Below are 17885 nucleotides of genomic sequence, written 5' to 3' on the forward strand. Positions count from 1 at the left end.
AGCTATCGAGTGCCCAACATTTTGGATGATGGGTACCCATTACTCGAAAACGTTGGTTACTCGCAAAATCAAGTATTACCCGGCTATACAATGATATTGTTTTCTTTAACAGTTAATAAACCTACGCAGGTGTTTAAGTCAGTAATATTATACATATATTCATATATACTTCCTGTCATAGTTCTTTTTCGAATAATTATTATAATTTAATATAGTTGATTGATTTTTGTATATTTTCAGTCTTAATTATTTTATTTGCAATTTCAATATTTAGTACAATAAAAAAATGGTCTGTTATACTTGTTTGAATAACTTCAGTCTTTATTTTCTCGTTTTGTTTGTTTATCTCTTTAATAAAAATATGGTCCGGACAAGAATGTTTAAAACCTATTGGTGCTCTAGTAAATACGTTTATAAATTACCTAAAACCATGTTCATAAAGCATATCTAGATATTCATAATCAGTAACATCAACTCCTACAATATTTAAATTTATATCACCAATTATTATTACAAACCTATTTCCATAATTTTAAAATTTTAAATAATATCATTTAGACTAGTAAAAAATTTGGGTCTATCACTAGCAGGCGACCTATGAATACATAAAATACTTATTGACAAATTATTTAAAGTAGGTAAGTTGGACTTTTACAATATTTGTTTACAAAACATAATTATACTCAAAAAAATCTATTTGTAAGTGTTCTTTTGCAAAAACTCCATCGTTTTGATTTCTTTTTAGTTTGGAGTACTATAAATTATAACCAAGAATATTGTAATCAGTGGTGCACGCAGGGAGAGGGGGGGGGGGAGTAAGGGGTTGTAACTGTCACCATCGCTTATTAATATAAATAAAATTATGCAAATTAAGTATTATTTTATATCATGCTACATCCAGGCGTATGCAGACCAGCAGTGGCGCACGCAGGGGAAGCGGGTTAAGGGGTTGTTACCCCCCCGACATTTTCTCCGATGTCTAGGTTAAAATTTACAAATTTTACAAGTTTGAAATATAAAGAGCTAGTAATGAATACCTAGTATCATTGATTATAGAATAGTCTATTCTATTATCAAAGCTATTATTTAAGTCAAAATATATTAAGGATTCGCATAATTTTGTTAATTGTAAAATTTGTTATATTTTTACCTTGACGGAGAGGTCCCCCTCCACGAAAAAAAATCCTGTGGGTGCCATTGCAGATCAGTATTTCAGAGGGTGCCTACAATATTTTTAGGCTCATTTCTACATTTGATAAATTAAAATTTATAAATATAAGTAAACATACATTTAAAATTGTATTTAATATTGTGGTGTATTAGTACCTATTCCCTTTTCTATTTAGTATTTAATATTACTCCTTGAATCTCATATATTCTTGTAAGATAGTTTCAATTTTTATTTATGATTTGTATTTTTGCAGTCAAACAAATTTAGATTCTAGATGTTATCGCAATAAGTTTTTATACGTAAAACATTATTTTATTTTATTTTTGCTATAACAAAATATGATTTATTTTTTATCAAATATTTTAGAATAAATTACATTTAACTCAAATAAAATTATAGTTAAAATACAGGCCCCTTATTCTTGGTCTTGATTTTTATGATCCCATTTATAAAATATCGAGGAATACCAGATGTATGAAATCATCCCTCGTACGTATACCTATATTTACATAAAATAATATGATGAAGTCATTACCAAGAAGTTTAACATATTTTATTCCGTGCTTTTTCTATAACTCTTTGCGATAGCATCTTCCTTCCAGTTCATAAAACAAACGTGATCTGGCATTTTTACCTTTTTGTTAGATGCTCTTTCGCAAACTACGCTATATCTATTATGAATTCCGACAAATAATACTTAATTGATATAGGTTACGCCAATAAGTTAAAATATAAATATGTGAATCATATTTTTCGGAGTCTTCGTTAGTCTAGGATCATGGGTTCGTATTTAGAATAGACGGCATTGCCTACATTGTTACTTAAGTGTACACGACCAAAGAACAATAAAAATAAGTAATACATAACCCATATTTTCATATTAATGCCTTGTAGTTCGTGAAGGCTACAACAGTTTAGCAATGTATTTGTGTTAGTCTATCTTTAGTTCAATAGGGACTTACGTTATCCCAAATAATTAAGTATTTTCTGTTCACCATCCTAACGCACAAAAAAGTACAACAAAATACAAACAAGTAACAAATTTTACTCTACACACTAAGAGTATTCTATGCTAATATTATATCAAAGACTATTTATAGAGATTATTTAACATTGTCAACGTTATTGTCGAACTAGGTTATTATACATCATAGTAATATATATATAACTTTACAACACTCATAATGGTTCTTATACCTCAATAAACCAAAGATACATTATTCATTCTGTATAAAAGTTTATTATGATGTTTATGATTAAATCATGATTAGCATCTACTCGTTGTCTACTTAATTTTAAAAATGTATTCTGAGTCTTTAGTTAAATGAAATCTATTCAAAATTAATAATATATTGGTAAGAATATATTTTCTGCAGTAAAAATTAAAACATACTAAAAACAAATTTCAAACATAGGAAAAAAAATTAAAAGGATAAAACAATAAAAAAAAGTTAAAACCTTGTATACTACTAAACTTAAGATTTCTGTTAGGTACTAGTACGTAAATTTACTAAATATTTATGGTGGAATTAAAATATCTTTGCCCATTTATAAATGAATTTTATTTTCAACAAAAAAGCAGTTCTAAACTTGTCACTAAAAATATAATAAATTGGTTATATTAATCAGTATAAGAATTAGAAAAATTGTCTATTAAGATGAGTACAAGCAGATTAAAATATAAAAAAATCATCTTTTGGCCACTGAACCTAGAGGAAGTTTTAATTAGTCGGCTGTTGATTGCGCTATGAATAACTACAGGGGTCACCAAAGTTTTAAAATAAAAAAAATGTTAAACAAGCCAAATTGGCAGTCACTCAGAAACACTCCGTCCTTTGGTCATCACCATTAGCATTTAAACATTTTTCAGTTAAAAATATGTTAATATTTATAAAAATAATTTGAATAGAAAAATCTGTGTATAGCCATAGGAATATATCAATTATAATATTAATTGTGTTTAATTTGTATACCAGACATTCAAAAAAAAAAAAGTTTATACATTAACACATAAGAAACTATACTTTATGAACATTATAGGCGTAGTCAATCAAAGGAAATTATGAAACTCTCTCCCTTGAACCAAGTAATATCATCTAGTAAATATATTTTGAATATATTAAATACATTAATATTTCTAATACAAATATAAATAATAAATTATAAGTTTTTAATACTAATGAATTTTAAATCAAAACTGGAGAATTTCATTACAAACTTCATAATTTATTTACATTGATATTATTAGAAACATTTTATCAATTAAAATAAATTATATAATTAATTATTATTATAAGAATAACCACATATAGTTTTAATTTAATGTTCACAATAAATCAAGAAAAAAAAACTATTTATTTAACATCATTAAGAGTTTTACCATAGGAACTAAAAGTGAACGGACTTTCAATTTCAAAAATTCATCATCCTTCCATTAGTTACTTATCCCAATCACCAAATTTACAACACAATCAATATGATAATACAAATAAGATATACAATTTAACACAGTGAAGTAAATGTTTTTCTTCTAAATATAATTTGTAGTGTTTTTACTGCATCAGTACTTACTTTCCAAACCATGTAATATAAATTAACATACCATTTTGAGAGCTTAGTCATCCCATTAAAAAATCTAACTGTAAAACATATTTAATATATGTTTATAAATAGAACAATATTTTATCATATCTATTTCAATAACTCATTTCTTTGACAACTGTTATTTATTAAGTGTTAAATATACTGTTCTATATATCTTCACTGAATTAAAATAGTACTATCTTAAAGAAGAAAACTAGAATTAGCAACAATACAACATAAGTTATTGATGCAAAATTTGCTATTTTATAAAAAAAAATTAAAAGTTTTAGTGACCAAGATACCTAATAGTCTAATAAAAGTAGGATAATTAAAGAAAAAAATATGAGGAAAGGTAACACACAAATTGTATCAAACATTTATAATCTATCTACGAACTTAATATATATGTATAATATATATATATTTAAATTAAACAAATTGCAAAATAATAAAAGTGCATCTTATACAATTACAATGGCTGCTTATACTTAAAAACGAAAAATTTGTATCAACGTTTAAATAAATTAAGTTTAAACCACATACATTGTATAAAAATTTTCAAATTGGAACACTTATATCAATATCATAATTAATCAAATTTTTAGTGAATTGTCAGGCCGCGTTTTAAGAAAGAAGATATATTTACGAGACCAAGAATACAGAAGTGAGGACAATCGATACCAATTCAGTAATTCATTAGAATAGCATAATTTCATTTAAAAGATAAATAATTCCATGTTAAGTACAATAACAATTTGTATATATATATATATATATATATATATATATATATATGAAAAAAAAAGTAAAAGATAACGATGTGAGCGAGAGAATGGAAGTCGAAACCGGCAAAGATGAAACGACTACAAACTAAAACCAGTAAGAAACCACTATATTCATTGATTTGTAAAGATAGAAAAATCACAGCAATTAGAAACTCAGCACAATGTTATTATTACAACAAAATTTAGAGGTTTATATAATATGTATAAAATCCATCTATATATATATATATCCATACATATACATATATATATATTATTTTCAGCATAGTATATAATATATACATATATATATATATGTACATAAATATTTGAAAATCACGAATGAATTATTAAAGTAAATATTTTTTCAGAATTCAGGTTATATACCAAAATCTGATTTTGAAAATTAAACATATAAATCATTTTAACATTTTAAATGGACGGTCAACACGAAGAATGCTGGCAATAGTAGTAGTTTACTAGTAGTTAGTTTGATACTTGTCAATTTAGTCAAAGTGAAATATTAAATTTAATAGATTTAAATCTAAATAGTTACAATAATTACCAGCAGCCAACGTGTTAAATAATATTGTGTAACTATAACATATTTTCAAAATGTATTTATATATATAATATATATAAATTTTTTAATTGTATTATCTCTATATAATAGTTATAAACATTCAATAATAATTAATAGACTAATAAAGAAAAAAATTGTGTTTATTTATTCTTATTCATGTTTTCTTGTATTTAGAGAACAAGTATAAAAAAAAAAGAAACAGTAAACAAAGAGCGTGTCGTGAGAGCGCATTTGTGGGAGGGTGGAAGATGAAGGGGCGCAGTTTCTCGCGGAAATGTGTAAATGTTTGTTTTGCTTTATTAAAAATTATTATATAGTTTTTTTTTATTTTTTATTTTTATTTAATATTTTTAGTAAAAGAGTTAGTTGTCTCCAGTGGCTTCCTGGGGCTCATCGTTGTCCTGTGTGTCAGACGTCCATAACGTCAAATTGTCGCGCAACAATTGCATAATGAGCGTTGAATCCTTGTAGCTATCCTCATTCAATGTATCAAGCTCAGCAATTGCATCATCAAAAGCCTAAACAATTAATTTACCATTATAAAACTATTAATAACAAAATTATAAAATTATTTTCAAACAAACATTAAAGCATTAATTACACATTTAAAAAACTTTCAAGGTAAATTTATATTTTCAGTTTTTAGAACAAATCAACATTAATTATAAAATAATTATATAACATTTTTATTTAGTATTTGTACTATAAATAACGTGAAAATGTTAATAATATAACTATCTAATTATAGATATTTATGGAATATTATATTACAACAGAAATCTAAGTAATTGAGAAATATAGTGTTACTATTTTTCTTTTACCAATTAAAGCATTAAAGTAATTATTGGTCTTGCTGTTCAATTTGAATCTTCACAAAGGTTAGATATTAAAGAAGCATGAAAATCCAACATGTTAAAACAGTGGTGACAAATCATAGACATAACAGATCTTTTAATTTCATATAAAAATTTATAGATTTGAAATAAATAAGTCTTTAAAATTTCTCCATGTAATTCATATAATGTAAAATTTAATTTCAAAACCCATTAAAAAGATAAATTTACTTATGAACAGTCCACCACTGAAAACGCACAAAAAAAAAATTTCCGATTTCACATGGGACAGAAGGAGGGGGTACCTGTTTCGCCAAATGGCAAGCACGAGCCGGGGAGTTAATGATTTCATAATAGAAAACTGAAAAGTTCAATGCCAATCCAAGTCTAATGGGATGAGTGGGTTGCATTTTTGACTTTGCTATATCAAACGCCTCCTGATATGCTTTTTGTGAATCATCCACCACCCCTAAATGCCAATAATAAAAAAAAAAAAATGTTATACTTTATGAAATAAATACCTGTTTTGCCAATTGGCAAGCTTTGTCTGGTGAGTTTAGTATCTCATAGAAAAACACTGAGAAATTTAACGCCAGACCCAATCGAATTGGATGTGTTGGTTGCATTTTTGCTTTACTGATCTCGAATGCATCCTGGTATGCTAGTTGAGAATCATCAACCACAGCTATTTTTATCACAAAAAACAATTTTTAACAACTTGCAATAATATCTAATTAAATAATTAATAAACATAACACTAATACAAGAAAAACCAATAATATGTTAACAATAATATCAAAAATAAGTAATAACTAAACATGTTAAGTTAAAATTTTAAATTACTTATTTAAAATCCTGTATCTCACATTAGTTTAGTAAATTTTATATCCAAATATGTTGTGTTATCATCAGTATACCAAAAGATTCCTCAAAGAATTTCAGAAGAACGAAAGTTATTTATCAATCAACATCATTTGACATTTAACAAGTGTTTTGTATTAATTAATTAATGCAAAACAAAATGGTTAAATTAAAAAAAAAAAAAAAATTTAAATAACAATTTATACTTTTTTGTTATAAAAAATCAACAGTTCATTGTTATAGTTCTACTAGCATATTATGATAGTTATCAAATTTAATTAAAATTAGTTAGATATAAATATTTTCCGTATTATTGTCGAATTTATTAAATTTTCATGAAAATATATTGAATAATGTTCACTTATAAAGTTGATATTATTAATTCTTATATAGCTATATTATTAATATAGCATTAAAAAAAGATACCTTACAATAATAATTAAGTTATCGCATTGTATTTTTTAAATTCTCACTGAATTTAAAATAGTATTAGAAATTTGTTCAATTCAAGTTAATTAATCATATTTTTTCCATCAGCTTTTAAATTTGTTCCTCATATAATTTCAGAAGAACGAAAGTTATAATAATAAAACATCATTTGATGATATAATTTAATACTAGTATAGTAACTAATACAATTTAATACCATTAACAAAAATTGAAATCAGTGTAGGGCATTAAAGCCAAATTCAAAAATTAAAATGTTGACATATATCTAGACAGTTATCAAATGTAATTACCTATCAACTTTTTATCATCAGCTATAAAAATTGTTCCTCATAATATCTCAGAAGAACGAAAGTTAATAATTAATAAAACATCATATGATTTTTAACTAAAACATTAAAAATGTTAAATTGAACCATTAACCACTAAAATGATTAGTAAAAGCAATTTTTATTATTATTTATTATAGATTTTTAAATAAAATTATCAAAATATTTTATTCAGAAAAACATTTCAAACAAAGTTGCATAAGATATTTACTCTTTTCTCTATGGAATTAAGTTTAATTTAAATTTTAAACATGTTCAGCAAGCACATGCATTGAAGAATAACAAATTAGTATAAAATAACCAACTGCCAATTACTATAAACCTTTAAATAAAAATATGAACATTAAGGACACACATATATCAACAGGTTAACAATTATACTTCTTCACATACATTTTACAAATTTAATATTTTATATTTACAAATAAAACACCTACAAAAAAATGTAAACATAACATTATAATTGATTTTAATAATAAATAAATACAAATTATATTTATTTCTGTTTTCTGAGAAATTATTTAAAATACACATTGATATATCTTTTTTAAAATAAAATAACCATTAATACAGAATAACTTACCATTTCTAGTTTCACCAGTTGCTACTTCCGCCAGGTACCTGTAATAATCACCCTTCATTTTAAGGTAGAAGACTTTGCTTTCAGCGTTACTCGCTTTGGGAATTAGGTATTTATCCAAAAGGTTCTATAAGAAATATAAATAAAAAATAATTAATATTTAACTTCATAAAATGAATAAAAATCATAGTTATTTTAATTTTGAATTGTGTTAGGTATTAATCATTGATAAAAAATGAAAAATTTTATATGAACAAAAAATATACCTATATAGTTATATATTTAATTACCATTGAGTTAATTATATCATAAGTAACATACCAATACGTCATAGCAGATGTCTCTAAGTTCCTTTTCAACTTTCTCACGATATTCTCTTGCCATTTGTTGTTTTTTCTCAGAACCTTCTGTTTTTTGCTCAATTGAAGAAATTACTCGCCATGAAGATCGCCGAGCACCCACAACATTTTTATAAGCCACAGAGAGCAAGTTGCGCTCTTCATTAGATAGTTCCACGCCAGTTTCGGTAACAGATTTCATTGAGCTAGCCATGTCGTCGTACCGTTCAGCCTGTTCGGCCAGCTTGGCTCTCTGAACCGAATCTTCTTTATCTCCAGACATTTGATATTTAACTTGACCAACCGATTAATTTAACCTAACAAAATTAAAAATAACTTAAAATAAATTATTGGTAATCTAATACATTATTAAAATAAATAATTGGTTAAGATTAATGCATCAATTTAAAAAATAAAAAAATAATAATAACCCAAAATATTTAATAATTTATATTTTAATTTAATATTTATGAACTTACTCAAATAAAGATGAAAGAAAATTAAGACTTTTGAGTTAAATTCTCATCAAAAACTATCATAGATAAAAATTTTCTTAATGTATCCATTTTTTTTTTTTTTTTACAATATGTTAATATTCTTTAAAATATCTATTAAAGCTAATAGGTAAATTAATCTTAAAAGTATATTCACTATTAATAACTCAGTTGTAATTGGTATTAATGTAACTTATCAGTAATAGTTTCAATGTTTAAGAAAAAAAATAGTACTTAAATAGTAGTCAAAATCAATCAACAAAACATTTAAATAGTTGAACTAACACTAATAATATAAAAATGTCACCAACATTATCAGTTATATACTTAACACTAAAAATAACTCGAGTACTTTAAACATAAATATTGAGTTTAATTCAAATGTTTGGTAGGACTGGACAGACAAGTTTAACATATAAATAACTAAGAAAATACAAATAAAATAAATATTGCCTGGAAAATTCCAAAAATAATTGTTTTATGTTATTGTGAAAACATTTTCCAAACAGTTTTTAAAATTGATTGCACTTCAGAAAAAAACATAATATAATGTACAAAAAAAAAAAAAAAAAAAAAAAACTGTATTAATTATATTTTATTAGATTGTTATCAGAAATTATAAGACAAATACAAGATATAAGTAATACAGTAGAACCTCGATAAACCGTACTCATTCTTCCAAAAATTTGTAGATACCAAAAGGTATAAAACAATTTTGACTTCCATGTCATGGATTCAAGGAAAATTAGAGGCTAAGTGAGAAAAATCATTAGAAATTGCTTAAAATTATGATTGTTTACTTCAAATTTCTGATAATTTTAAAACATGACAATATGCATTTATAAAAACAGTTTGAATAAAATATAATAGCGAATAAAAAAAATGAAATAAAAAGTTTTGATTAACCATGGTTTTCATTTATCCGTGTGACTCCTCATCATCCTGAATAATCAAGATTTCACTGTAGTAACAAAGTAATAATGTGATTTTTTAAACAGAAAAAGAGATCAAATGTTTATAATTATTAGTTATTAATCATTACTCGACTTGATAGATAAATACATTTAATCGTAACTAACTTAAAACAATCAAGTTATGACTATCAATATTTTACTCATTAAAACTAATATTACCAATTTCTTTTATTGTAATAGGATATTAAATTTTGTAATCTAGTAAGGTACAATTATTGAAAATAAACGTATCATCGATTAGACGAGATAAATAATAACAAATAAATAAAAATACCAACACACAATAAGATGGCAGGACGACCATGAAACGACAACGGTTAAGACATTATCCTAATAAGGATGAGTATATATTTTGAGAACGTACCAGTGTCGGTTATGAAACCAGATATTTCCGATCGAAATTTTTTGAAATAATTTAAAAAAAAAAAATGAACTGGTGTGTTCGGCGATACGTATATTCATAAATTAGAAATCAACGGATCGCAAAGAAATCATTTTGTCAGTGAATCGTAATCACGAAGTGGAAAACATTATTTCCTAATGTGTCCGGACCACTGTAGTCCATAAGCGTTGTGTCATGTGCGTGAAAGGCAAGTGACGGCGGGGCGTGAGGGAAGTGAGAAAAACGCGGCAACAATTTTCCCGTCGTCACGGCACGCTCGAGAGTTCCACCTGGGTGTCATCCGGTCCAATACAATATGATATGCGATGCGTGTGTAATAACCGCGCGAGGTGACACACGGCCGTGGAATGCGATTGCCGCATTGTGCCCCCCCTACAATGACGGAAGGTGTGTTTGAGCGTGGATAGAAAAAAAGGGAAAAAAAAACACGCGGCGGCGGTAACGATCGAGGGGGAAAACGGGTGGGCGGTAGACCGTCGCGGTCGTTAATAACGATGGATCGGGATTTGAATTGACAAACGACGAAAACGATCGCGGAAACGTAGTTAATCGACCGGGGGAGGACCCGGCGACGGTGGCCGCGCAGTCCAGGGAACCATCGAACCGTATCTCGCGCGCGCCGTTGGCGGTTAGGGAATGCGAGAGCGATAAAAATAGATTACACATCGTCACACACCGGCCGGTCGTGCGCGCCGCCGCCGCCGACGACGACGACAACGGCTGCTGCTGGTGGGTGCTCCGGGACCGCGCGACGACATCGTAAAACTCACCTATAATGGACGCGGACAGCCCGATGCGATGGAAAATACTGCAGGGCGGTACGGTGGACGGGTACTACACACAACTGTACACGCGCGACGGACACGGACGACACTACTGAACACTGATCGGTGTACGCGGACTGACGGCGGGCGGCACGCGCACGGGAAGAGCGCGGAGACGGAAAATTCGTTCTCGGAACACGGAAAGCGAACGAAAATTCCTTTTTTTTTTTATTAATACAATATTTACGTACCGATATTGTACGTACGTATGCGCGTGTTATTTCGTACGGAACGCAACTACTGCGTATGCGCGTGTATTTGTGTCGGTGTAGTGTGTCGATGTGTGTACGCGGCCGCGTGCGCGCGCGCGCGTTACAGAGCCGGACGAGATTGAATACGCGCATGACGGAGTGAGAAGGGAGGTGGTAACTGCAGGTCGGCGGTGGAGCATAGGAGTGGCGCGGTGGGACAGGCGCGAGAGCGCCGTTGACGCGCGGCGGACGCTGCGTCCTACCCCCACCGCCGCGGCAACAATAGCGCGCGCGTACGCCGCACTATCGATTTCGGTTTGAATCTTTTCCGAACGCAACCGACAACGGATTTTTCATCATAATCTGGCGTTGATTTTCAATAAGAAAACCCCTTGTACACCTAGACCGGGGTAAACGGTTGGCGTTGCCGTCGGTACACGACGTGTGATTTGTCCTCTGCGAACGGTTCCCGTTCGTCCGCCGGACAATACACATATTATTGTGCGTCATCGACGCACACGCACGAAGCTGACATTCCGGTTTAGGAAAGCGTTGTGCGAACGTGCACACGTCGTGTCATTGGAACGAAAACTATTTACGATTGTTGTAACGTGTTGATTTACGACGGAAAACATGGACGAAAACGAGAACAGATGGGTTTGAAATGGAACACGATGCGTTCGAGGACGTGATCACCGATCTAGTCCGTCGTCCCCGGACGCGAACGTAATAGTATATTACACGTCATTGGCGTAGGACGACGACGTACACTCCCGCGAAAACAACGCACGCACTATTGTGTACGTCCAGTACAATAGTTGTGTACGTATCGAGAGAATAATTATGTGTAACGTATAAAAATAAGCAAGCGATATCGCGCCCGTGTGCACGGTGGTAGCGGTGCAGCCGAGGCACGCACGCGCATTGCTGGACGTGTGCGCGCGTGTGTGAGCACAAGGTTCGATCGATAGGTATGTGGTGGTGTGTGTGTGTGTGTGTGTGTGTGTGCGCGTGTGTAACGAGAACGTCGGCCCCCGGATAGCACCACCGCCTCGAACGTGACGGGCGCGAAAGCGAGTGGTGGAGAGCGCGCGCGCGCCGCGTCGCTCCGGACGGGCTCTCTGGCCGATGAGATATGGCAACAGCGGTTTTGTTTTCGTCATGGATTAACCGTCCGCCGTCTCCGTCGCCGCTGCCACCGGACTGCCGCGCGCCACGGCCAACCGGACAACCAGCAGCAGCGGCTATATATATAATTATGATGAGTAAACGGTGGCGGTGTCTGGCCGCGCGCGATCGGAATCGGAAATAAGCGTCCGTCGCCGCTCAGCCCCGTAGCGCATACCGTCGTGTACGACACCGTCGACGGTGCGGGGCGATCGAGTGCTGCTCCCGACGGGGGAAGGGGATCGCAAAAACTAATAAAATATCACACTGGTGTGTGTGTGTGTGTGTAATAGGCGCGTAGCGCAAATTCCGCCCAAAAGCCCATTTTTTCTCATCGACCCGATCGGTTGTTGTTATCGATGATTGTTGCGAGGACGGCTGACTGCGAATCATGATTCGACAGTGTAATACGTGTGTCGTCTTCCGTCGAGAAACGTGTAATCGATAAATTAATGTCTCGCGGCGACCGGCGGAAGTGAAAAGCAGATAGAAAAAAAAAAAATTATGAAAAATGCGCGTTTGATCGTTTCAAATGCACTGGCCGTGTACGAGCGGTGCATGATAATACACGCATAGTTATACCAGGAATTGAGTCTACCTACATGAGTGAATAACAAGGTCAATGTCTTTTTATGGCCATGCACGGGATGAGATTTTTGGAACGCCGTGTGTACAAAACTAAACGCTCAATGATTACATATTAACAGTTATAAAAATAAACCAATATGGTACAGCATATTACCCTCCTGAAGTTTGCATAACGTATTGGAACGAAAAACTCTGAGCCATTCGATCGGCCGATACAAATACTCAGGGAGGCAGAAATGTGGGAAACAAACACTCCCTGTCTTAGCAATAACTACATGGTTTTACATGTGTATTTGCCCATCAAAAACGATAAATAATAAAAATCAATACATGCGATTACAAAACCATTATCCATTTGCTTTTATAATTTATAGTATTCATTGATACTTTTACCTTTTTTTTTTTAAACAATTAATTTCACGGAATAGGTCATTTTAAATATAATAAGAAAAATAAGTCCAACATAAAAAAACATATACCATATAAATGATGTTAATTAAAATTAAACATTATAAACACTGGTAATAAAACGAATCCTAGGTAAAATTTATATAACTATATATTCAATTTTTATAAGGAGCTTTTATTCAATGTATTTAATATCATAATTTATCATTGTTTAATTAATTCAAACATTGATTAATTATAATAAATTCATAACTCAACACTCAAAACTAAGTTTACAAATGAACTAAAAAACATTTATCATACTATCTCTATCTAGAAATAAATGTATAAATATAGATCATTAAAATAATATTACAAAATTAGACTAGAATTTTCCTAAATAACGGTAATTTATTTCAATAGTGTCTTGAACATTGGCTATTACCCTCAATTAAATTTCAACATCTAAATTTAAACTTTTTAAAAATATAAAATATTCACTGACAAAAAAAAAAAGACCAATTTTCTTGGCCCCAACAAAGAATATAATAAATGATAAAATATAAGGGAAGGAGAAGAGTAATGCTACTTGCTGCATAAAACAAAAAACCTACCAACCTTTTAACTTAAAAAAATTAATTTCAATATATTATGTAAAAAGTTGAAGATAAAAAAAATTTAATTTTTTTTTTTACAAATAATTCTTACGTTTTTAATCGTTACTTAGAAGATCATCTAACATTGATTAGTTATCTTAACTTATTGTAAATATAACAGATGTACTTTAAGAAGTAAGACTAACACTAAGGAAAAGCTTCAAGTTAAATCACCAATCATTAAATTTAATGAGAATGTAATCTATAATGTTTAACTATGGTTTCTAATAATTTAAACATTTACAAGAGGTAAGTATAGAAAATTAATATATTTTACACAACAATTGTACTGTAACTTTGATAATTCTTGAAATATAATAATATTTGAGATACTATCAAGTGTTATAAAACAATTTAATAAGAATAAAAATAACACTAGTTTTAATTTTACTATTTTGAGATAATGTCCATTGCTATTATTCAAATCTGCTACATGACCATAAAACATAATGAATTTAGATTTAGAGTAAATAATAAATTTGAAATATGTAATCAATGAATTATTATTATAAAAAAAAAAATACTAAATTATTTTAAATTTATTTAGATTCAAAAACTATATTAGTAAATTACTTCCATAACCATACCCTAAAATGCATTAAAATGATTAAAGAAAGTCAGGATTGAATGACATGCAAGTGCAATAGCATGAATATTCAACAAAATGCTATAATAATTGATTAAAATATAATAAAATTAAATATTTTCGAAGTTGATATTATTTTCTGATAACCTACACCAACAATATAATAAATCTAATATGTAAACCTCACTTTAAAAGATTTATAAACACCAATTAACCACAAACCTTTATAAATCCATAAATATCATAATTATTCATCAAAAATAATTTAAATTACTAGACACAAAATAAAAATTTAATTTAAAATTAAGAATCCGTCACCAAAGTTTCCTAATAAAAATGTTATTTCCTAAAAGAAACATACAAAAGAGAATTTAGGAACATTTTGTTACTTATTCAAATTATATTATATTTTGATTTCAAACAAATTTTAACTTTAAATAATAATTATTAAGTATAAAATATATTTGAATCACATTAAATTGAGTAACTCATAGAAAAAAATAATATCCAAAATAAATAAATTAATGCTTAACGAAAAACTAATATTTTTAACTAAATAATCTATTAAAAAAATTAGGTATGTAAGTCATTAGACAAACAACCCATTTACATTGAAACGCATACAAAAATGTATAACTGTCATGATACAATTTTTTTTTTTTGTTTTTAATAATTTTTTGTAAGAATCAAGTCAAAAATTTCCAAATTGTACAATTAATTTAATACGACAATTTGACAAATTTATAAATAAATTGAATTACGTAGCTTCACATCCCAATAAAATAGATATTTTTAATACTATTAATCGGTATAGTCAAATAAACAATACATTAGCAAGATTTAAAAAATACAGAAGAATTTGAATTTAGAATTATGTTTTTTTTTTAAAAATTAAAAATGTATAACAGTAATTCTACCAATCAACACATTCAATTCTAATAAAATTAAGCACATGATAAAAATATGTAATTATTGTAAATTGTTATATAAAGAATGGAATTCTGAAATTTGTTTACTTATCATATATTTGAGTAAACATACAACAGTGATATTTTATTAGCAATGACATTAGTCTGCAGAACTGTAAACATGTTTTGTTATCAACTACAACAGAATCATCTAGAGTTTTATTCAATCGAACAAATTTAAGGATAGAGTGGCGTCAAACCGTTTTGCCAAAATTACTACAATTGCCATATCGTGAAATTATGTGCTATGATGATCGCAAATGTACCTAGTACAAGTGTGAGATTCATTTCCGACATACCAAGAATAAGAGCACGTTTTCATTACTTTTCACGACTAGGCGACAGCAATCATTCAAAAAGTCTTGAAACGAGAACGGTTTCATTAGGTTAACGATAAAGGTGTGTACTCATACCTGAAAGGCAAACGTGCGCCAAAGGCGTTCCAATTAACTGCGGAGGTCGTCTATTTCGCAGACGAATCCTACGTCCCTCGTCGAGTTCACCGCGCTCCGAATGCTGGTCTGCTGAGCAACTGCTAATATTTTCGAAAGAACGATCACATGAAACAATCGTCAATTGCGTGTTGGTTAGCAGTTTTTTATTAATACATATATAAACCTATATACATATATATATATATATATATATATATATGAGTATGTACTAGTGTTATGAAAATGTGTAACAGTGCCGTACTGCAATGGATCCAAAATGAACGTGCCGACGAAACAGTACGTGTGTACGCGTGCATGTGTTAGTGTACGTGAATAAATGTGCGCGTGTGTCAGAGAGGAAAACGTAAGGGATAAATTAAAATGTATAAAAAAAAAATCAATCAAACCTGGTATTGCACGTAAGCGTGACCGGGAACGTGATGCGTTTTTGATGGAAAACTGTTCATTCGGCGGCCATGTTTGATACGGTAGCGTGGAGCCGGTGTTGCGCGCGCGAGGGCAGCACTTGTCCGGCGGCGACGTCGGTGAGTCACGCGATCGCGGAGAAGCGTCGTGACCGGCCTGTGCGTCACAGGGCGGCCAACGTAACGAGGGACCGTACGCGAGCAGTGCGCTGGTGCAAGGCGGTCGAACGTACGTGCGTGCTTGTTGCGCGTGCGCGTGCAGCGTACCCGCAATCACGTTTTCCCGCGTACCACAACGTTTACCGATCGGAGCTGATACGGCCGCGGCGATTGTTAACCATAAACGGCACCGTTCAGGCAACCGGTTGTTGCATTTCCACTGATAGCGCTCCCCTACCCGACCAATTCTTTGGCGATAACTTTGATACCTGTTCAATGGGCGATGATGATTCCGTACCGCCGGGATCATCGTTTAATCCTCGACGGAATAGTTACATTCGTTCAAATGTGAATTCAGTCATAGACACGAATCGTCAACTCGATTTCCTTGAAGATTATTCGAGTAGTAGTTGACTAAATATTTCTCCGAAATACAAATTATTAAATATTTATCAATTGTAGGATTCCAAGTCCTTTTATTCTGTTTCGACATACACGTTCATTTTTCATGTCCTTCTTTATTAAACTATAGCTGCCGACTATTAGGCGTGTTAGTCGTAAGTATTCTGAACCAATCAAAACAGTTTTATTGTTTAATCCTTCGGTACACCCATCCAATAAATATCAACATAGAAAGAATCTTGCATTTTAGTTACATTTTTAAAATTAATTTTACACCTTGAGTATTCAAATTCCATATAAATCATTAAAGACAACAGAAAGCAATGCAATGATATTTACTAATAAAATAATATCCAAAACTCCTACAAGTTCTATTGTTACTTTTAATCAATAAAAAATAAAAATTTAAAATAAACTTAAAATATTAGAAATATGAAAATTACTTAAATAGTCCTTTTTTTTTAGTCAAACTCATTAAGTTTATCTTGAAATATTTGCTTACATTTTTTATTTAAAATTAAGTTACAAATATAAATAGTTATATAACTCAATTTTCAAATATTATCATAATATAAGTATATTGTAGTTATAAAATACCATAACCTTATAAGTTTAAAAAGTAATGAGTTTTAGTTTCTTTCATGAACAATTGAAAATAACATGAGTTATAAGGGTGTAAAATAAAATCACAGAACAAATATGTAATAAAATTAATAATTATTATTTTTTAGAACTTAA

The 17885-nt window shown here is 30.2% G+C and overlaps 1 protein-coding gene across 4 annotated transcripts; it reads right to left on the bottom strand.

Moving 5' to 3' along the window:
- Positions 1-5223: 5223 nt before the first annotated feature.
- LOC112684377 (14-3-3 protein zeta) lies at positions 5224-16685 on the bottom strand. 4 transcript variants are annotated; one of them, XM_025555906.1, is made up of 6 exons: positions 16569-16685; positions 16141-16262; positions 8473-8806; positions 8155-8278; positions 6240-6403; positions 5224-5619 (listed from the first exon to the last, which is right to left on the bottom strand). In XM_025555906.1, exons 3-6 carry the CDS (start codon positions 8770-8772, stop codon positions 5464-5466), a joined length of 744 nt encoding a protein of 247 aa, XP_025411691.1. In that variant the 5' UTR covers positions 8773-8806; positions 16141-16262; positions 16569-16685; the 3' UTR covers positions 5224-5463. The 4 variants fall into 4 exon arrangements, with proteins under 4 accessions (XP_025411691.1, XP_025411667.1, XP_025411676.1 ...); XM_025555882.1 differs by lacking the exon at positions 6240-6403 and adding an exon at positions 6456-6619 and having other exon boundaries at positions 16569-16680; XM_025555891.1 differs by lacking the exon at positions 6240-6403 and adding an exon at positions 6456-6619 and having other exon boundaries at positions 16141-16259; positions 16569-16679.
- Between the last annotated feature and the right edge of the window lie 1200 nt (positions 16686-17885).

This window comes from Sipha flava, unplaced genomic scaffold (assembly GCF_003268045.1).
Source record: "Sipha flava isolate LNK unplaced genomic scaffold, YSA_version1 105_pilon_pilon, whole genome shotgun sequence".
NCBI classification, from domain to species: domain Eukaryota; kingdom Metazoa; phylum Arthropoda; class Insecta; order Hemiptera; family Aphididae; genus Sipha; species Sipha flava.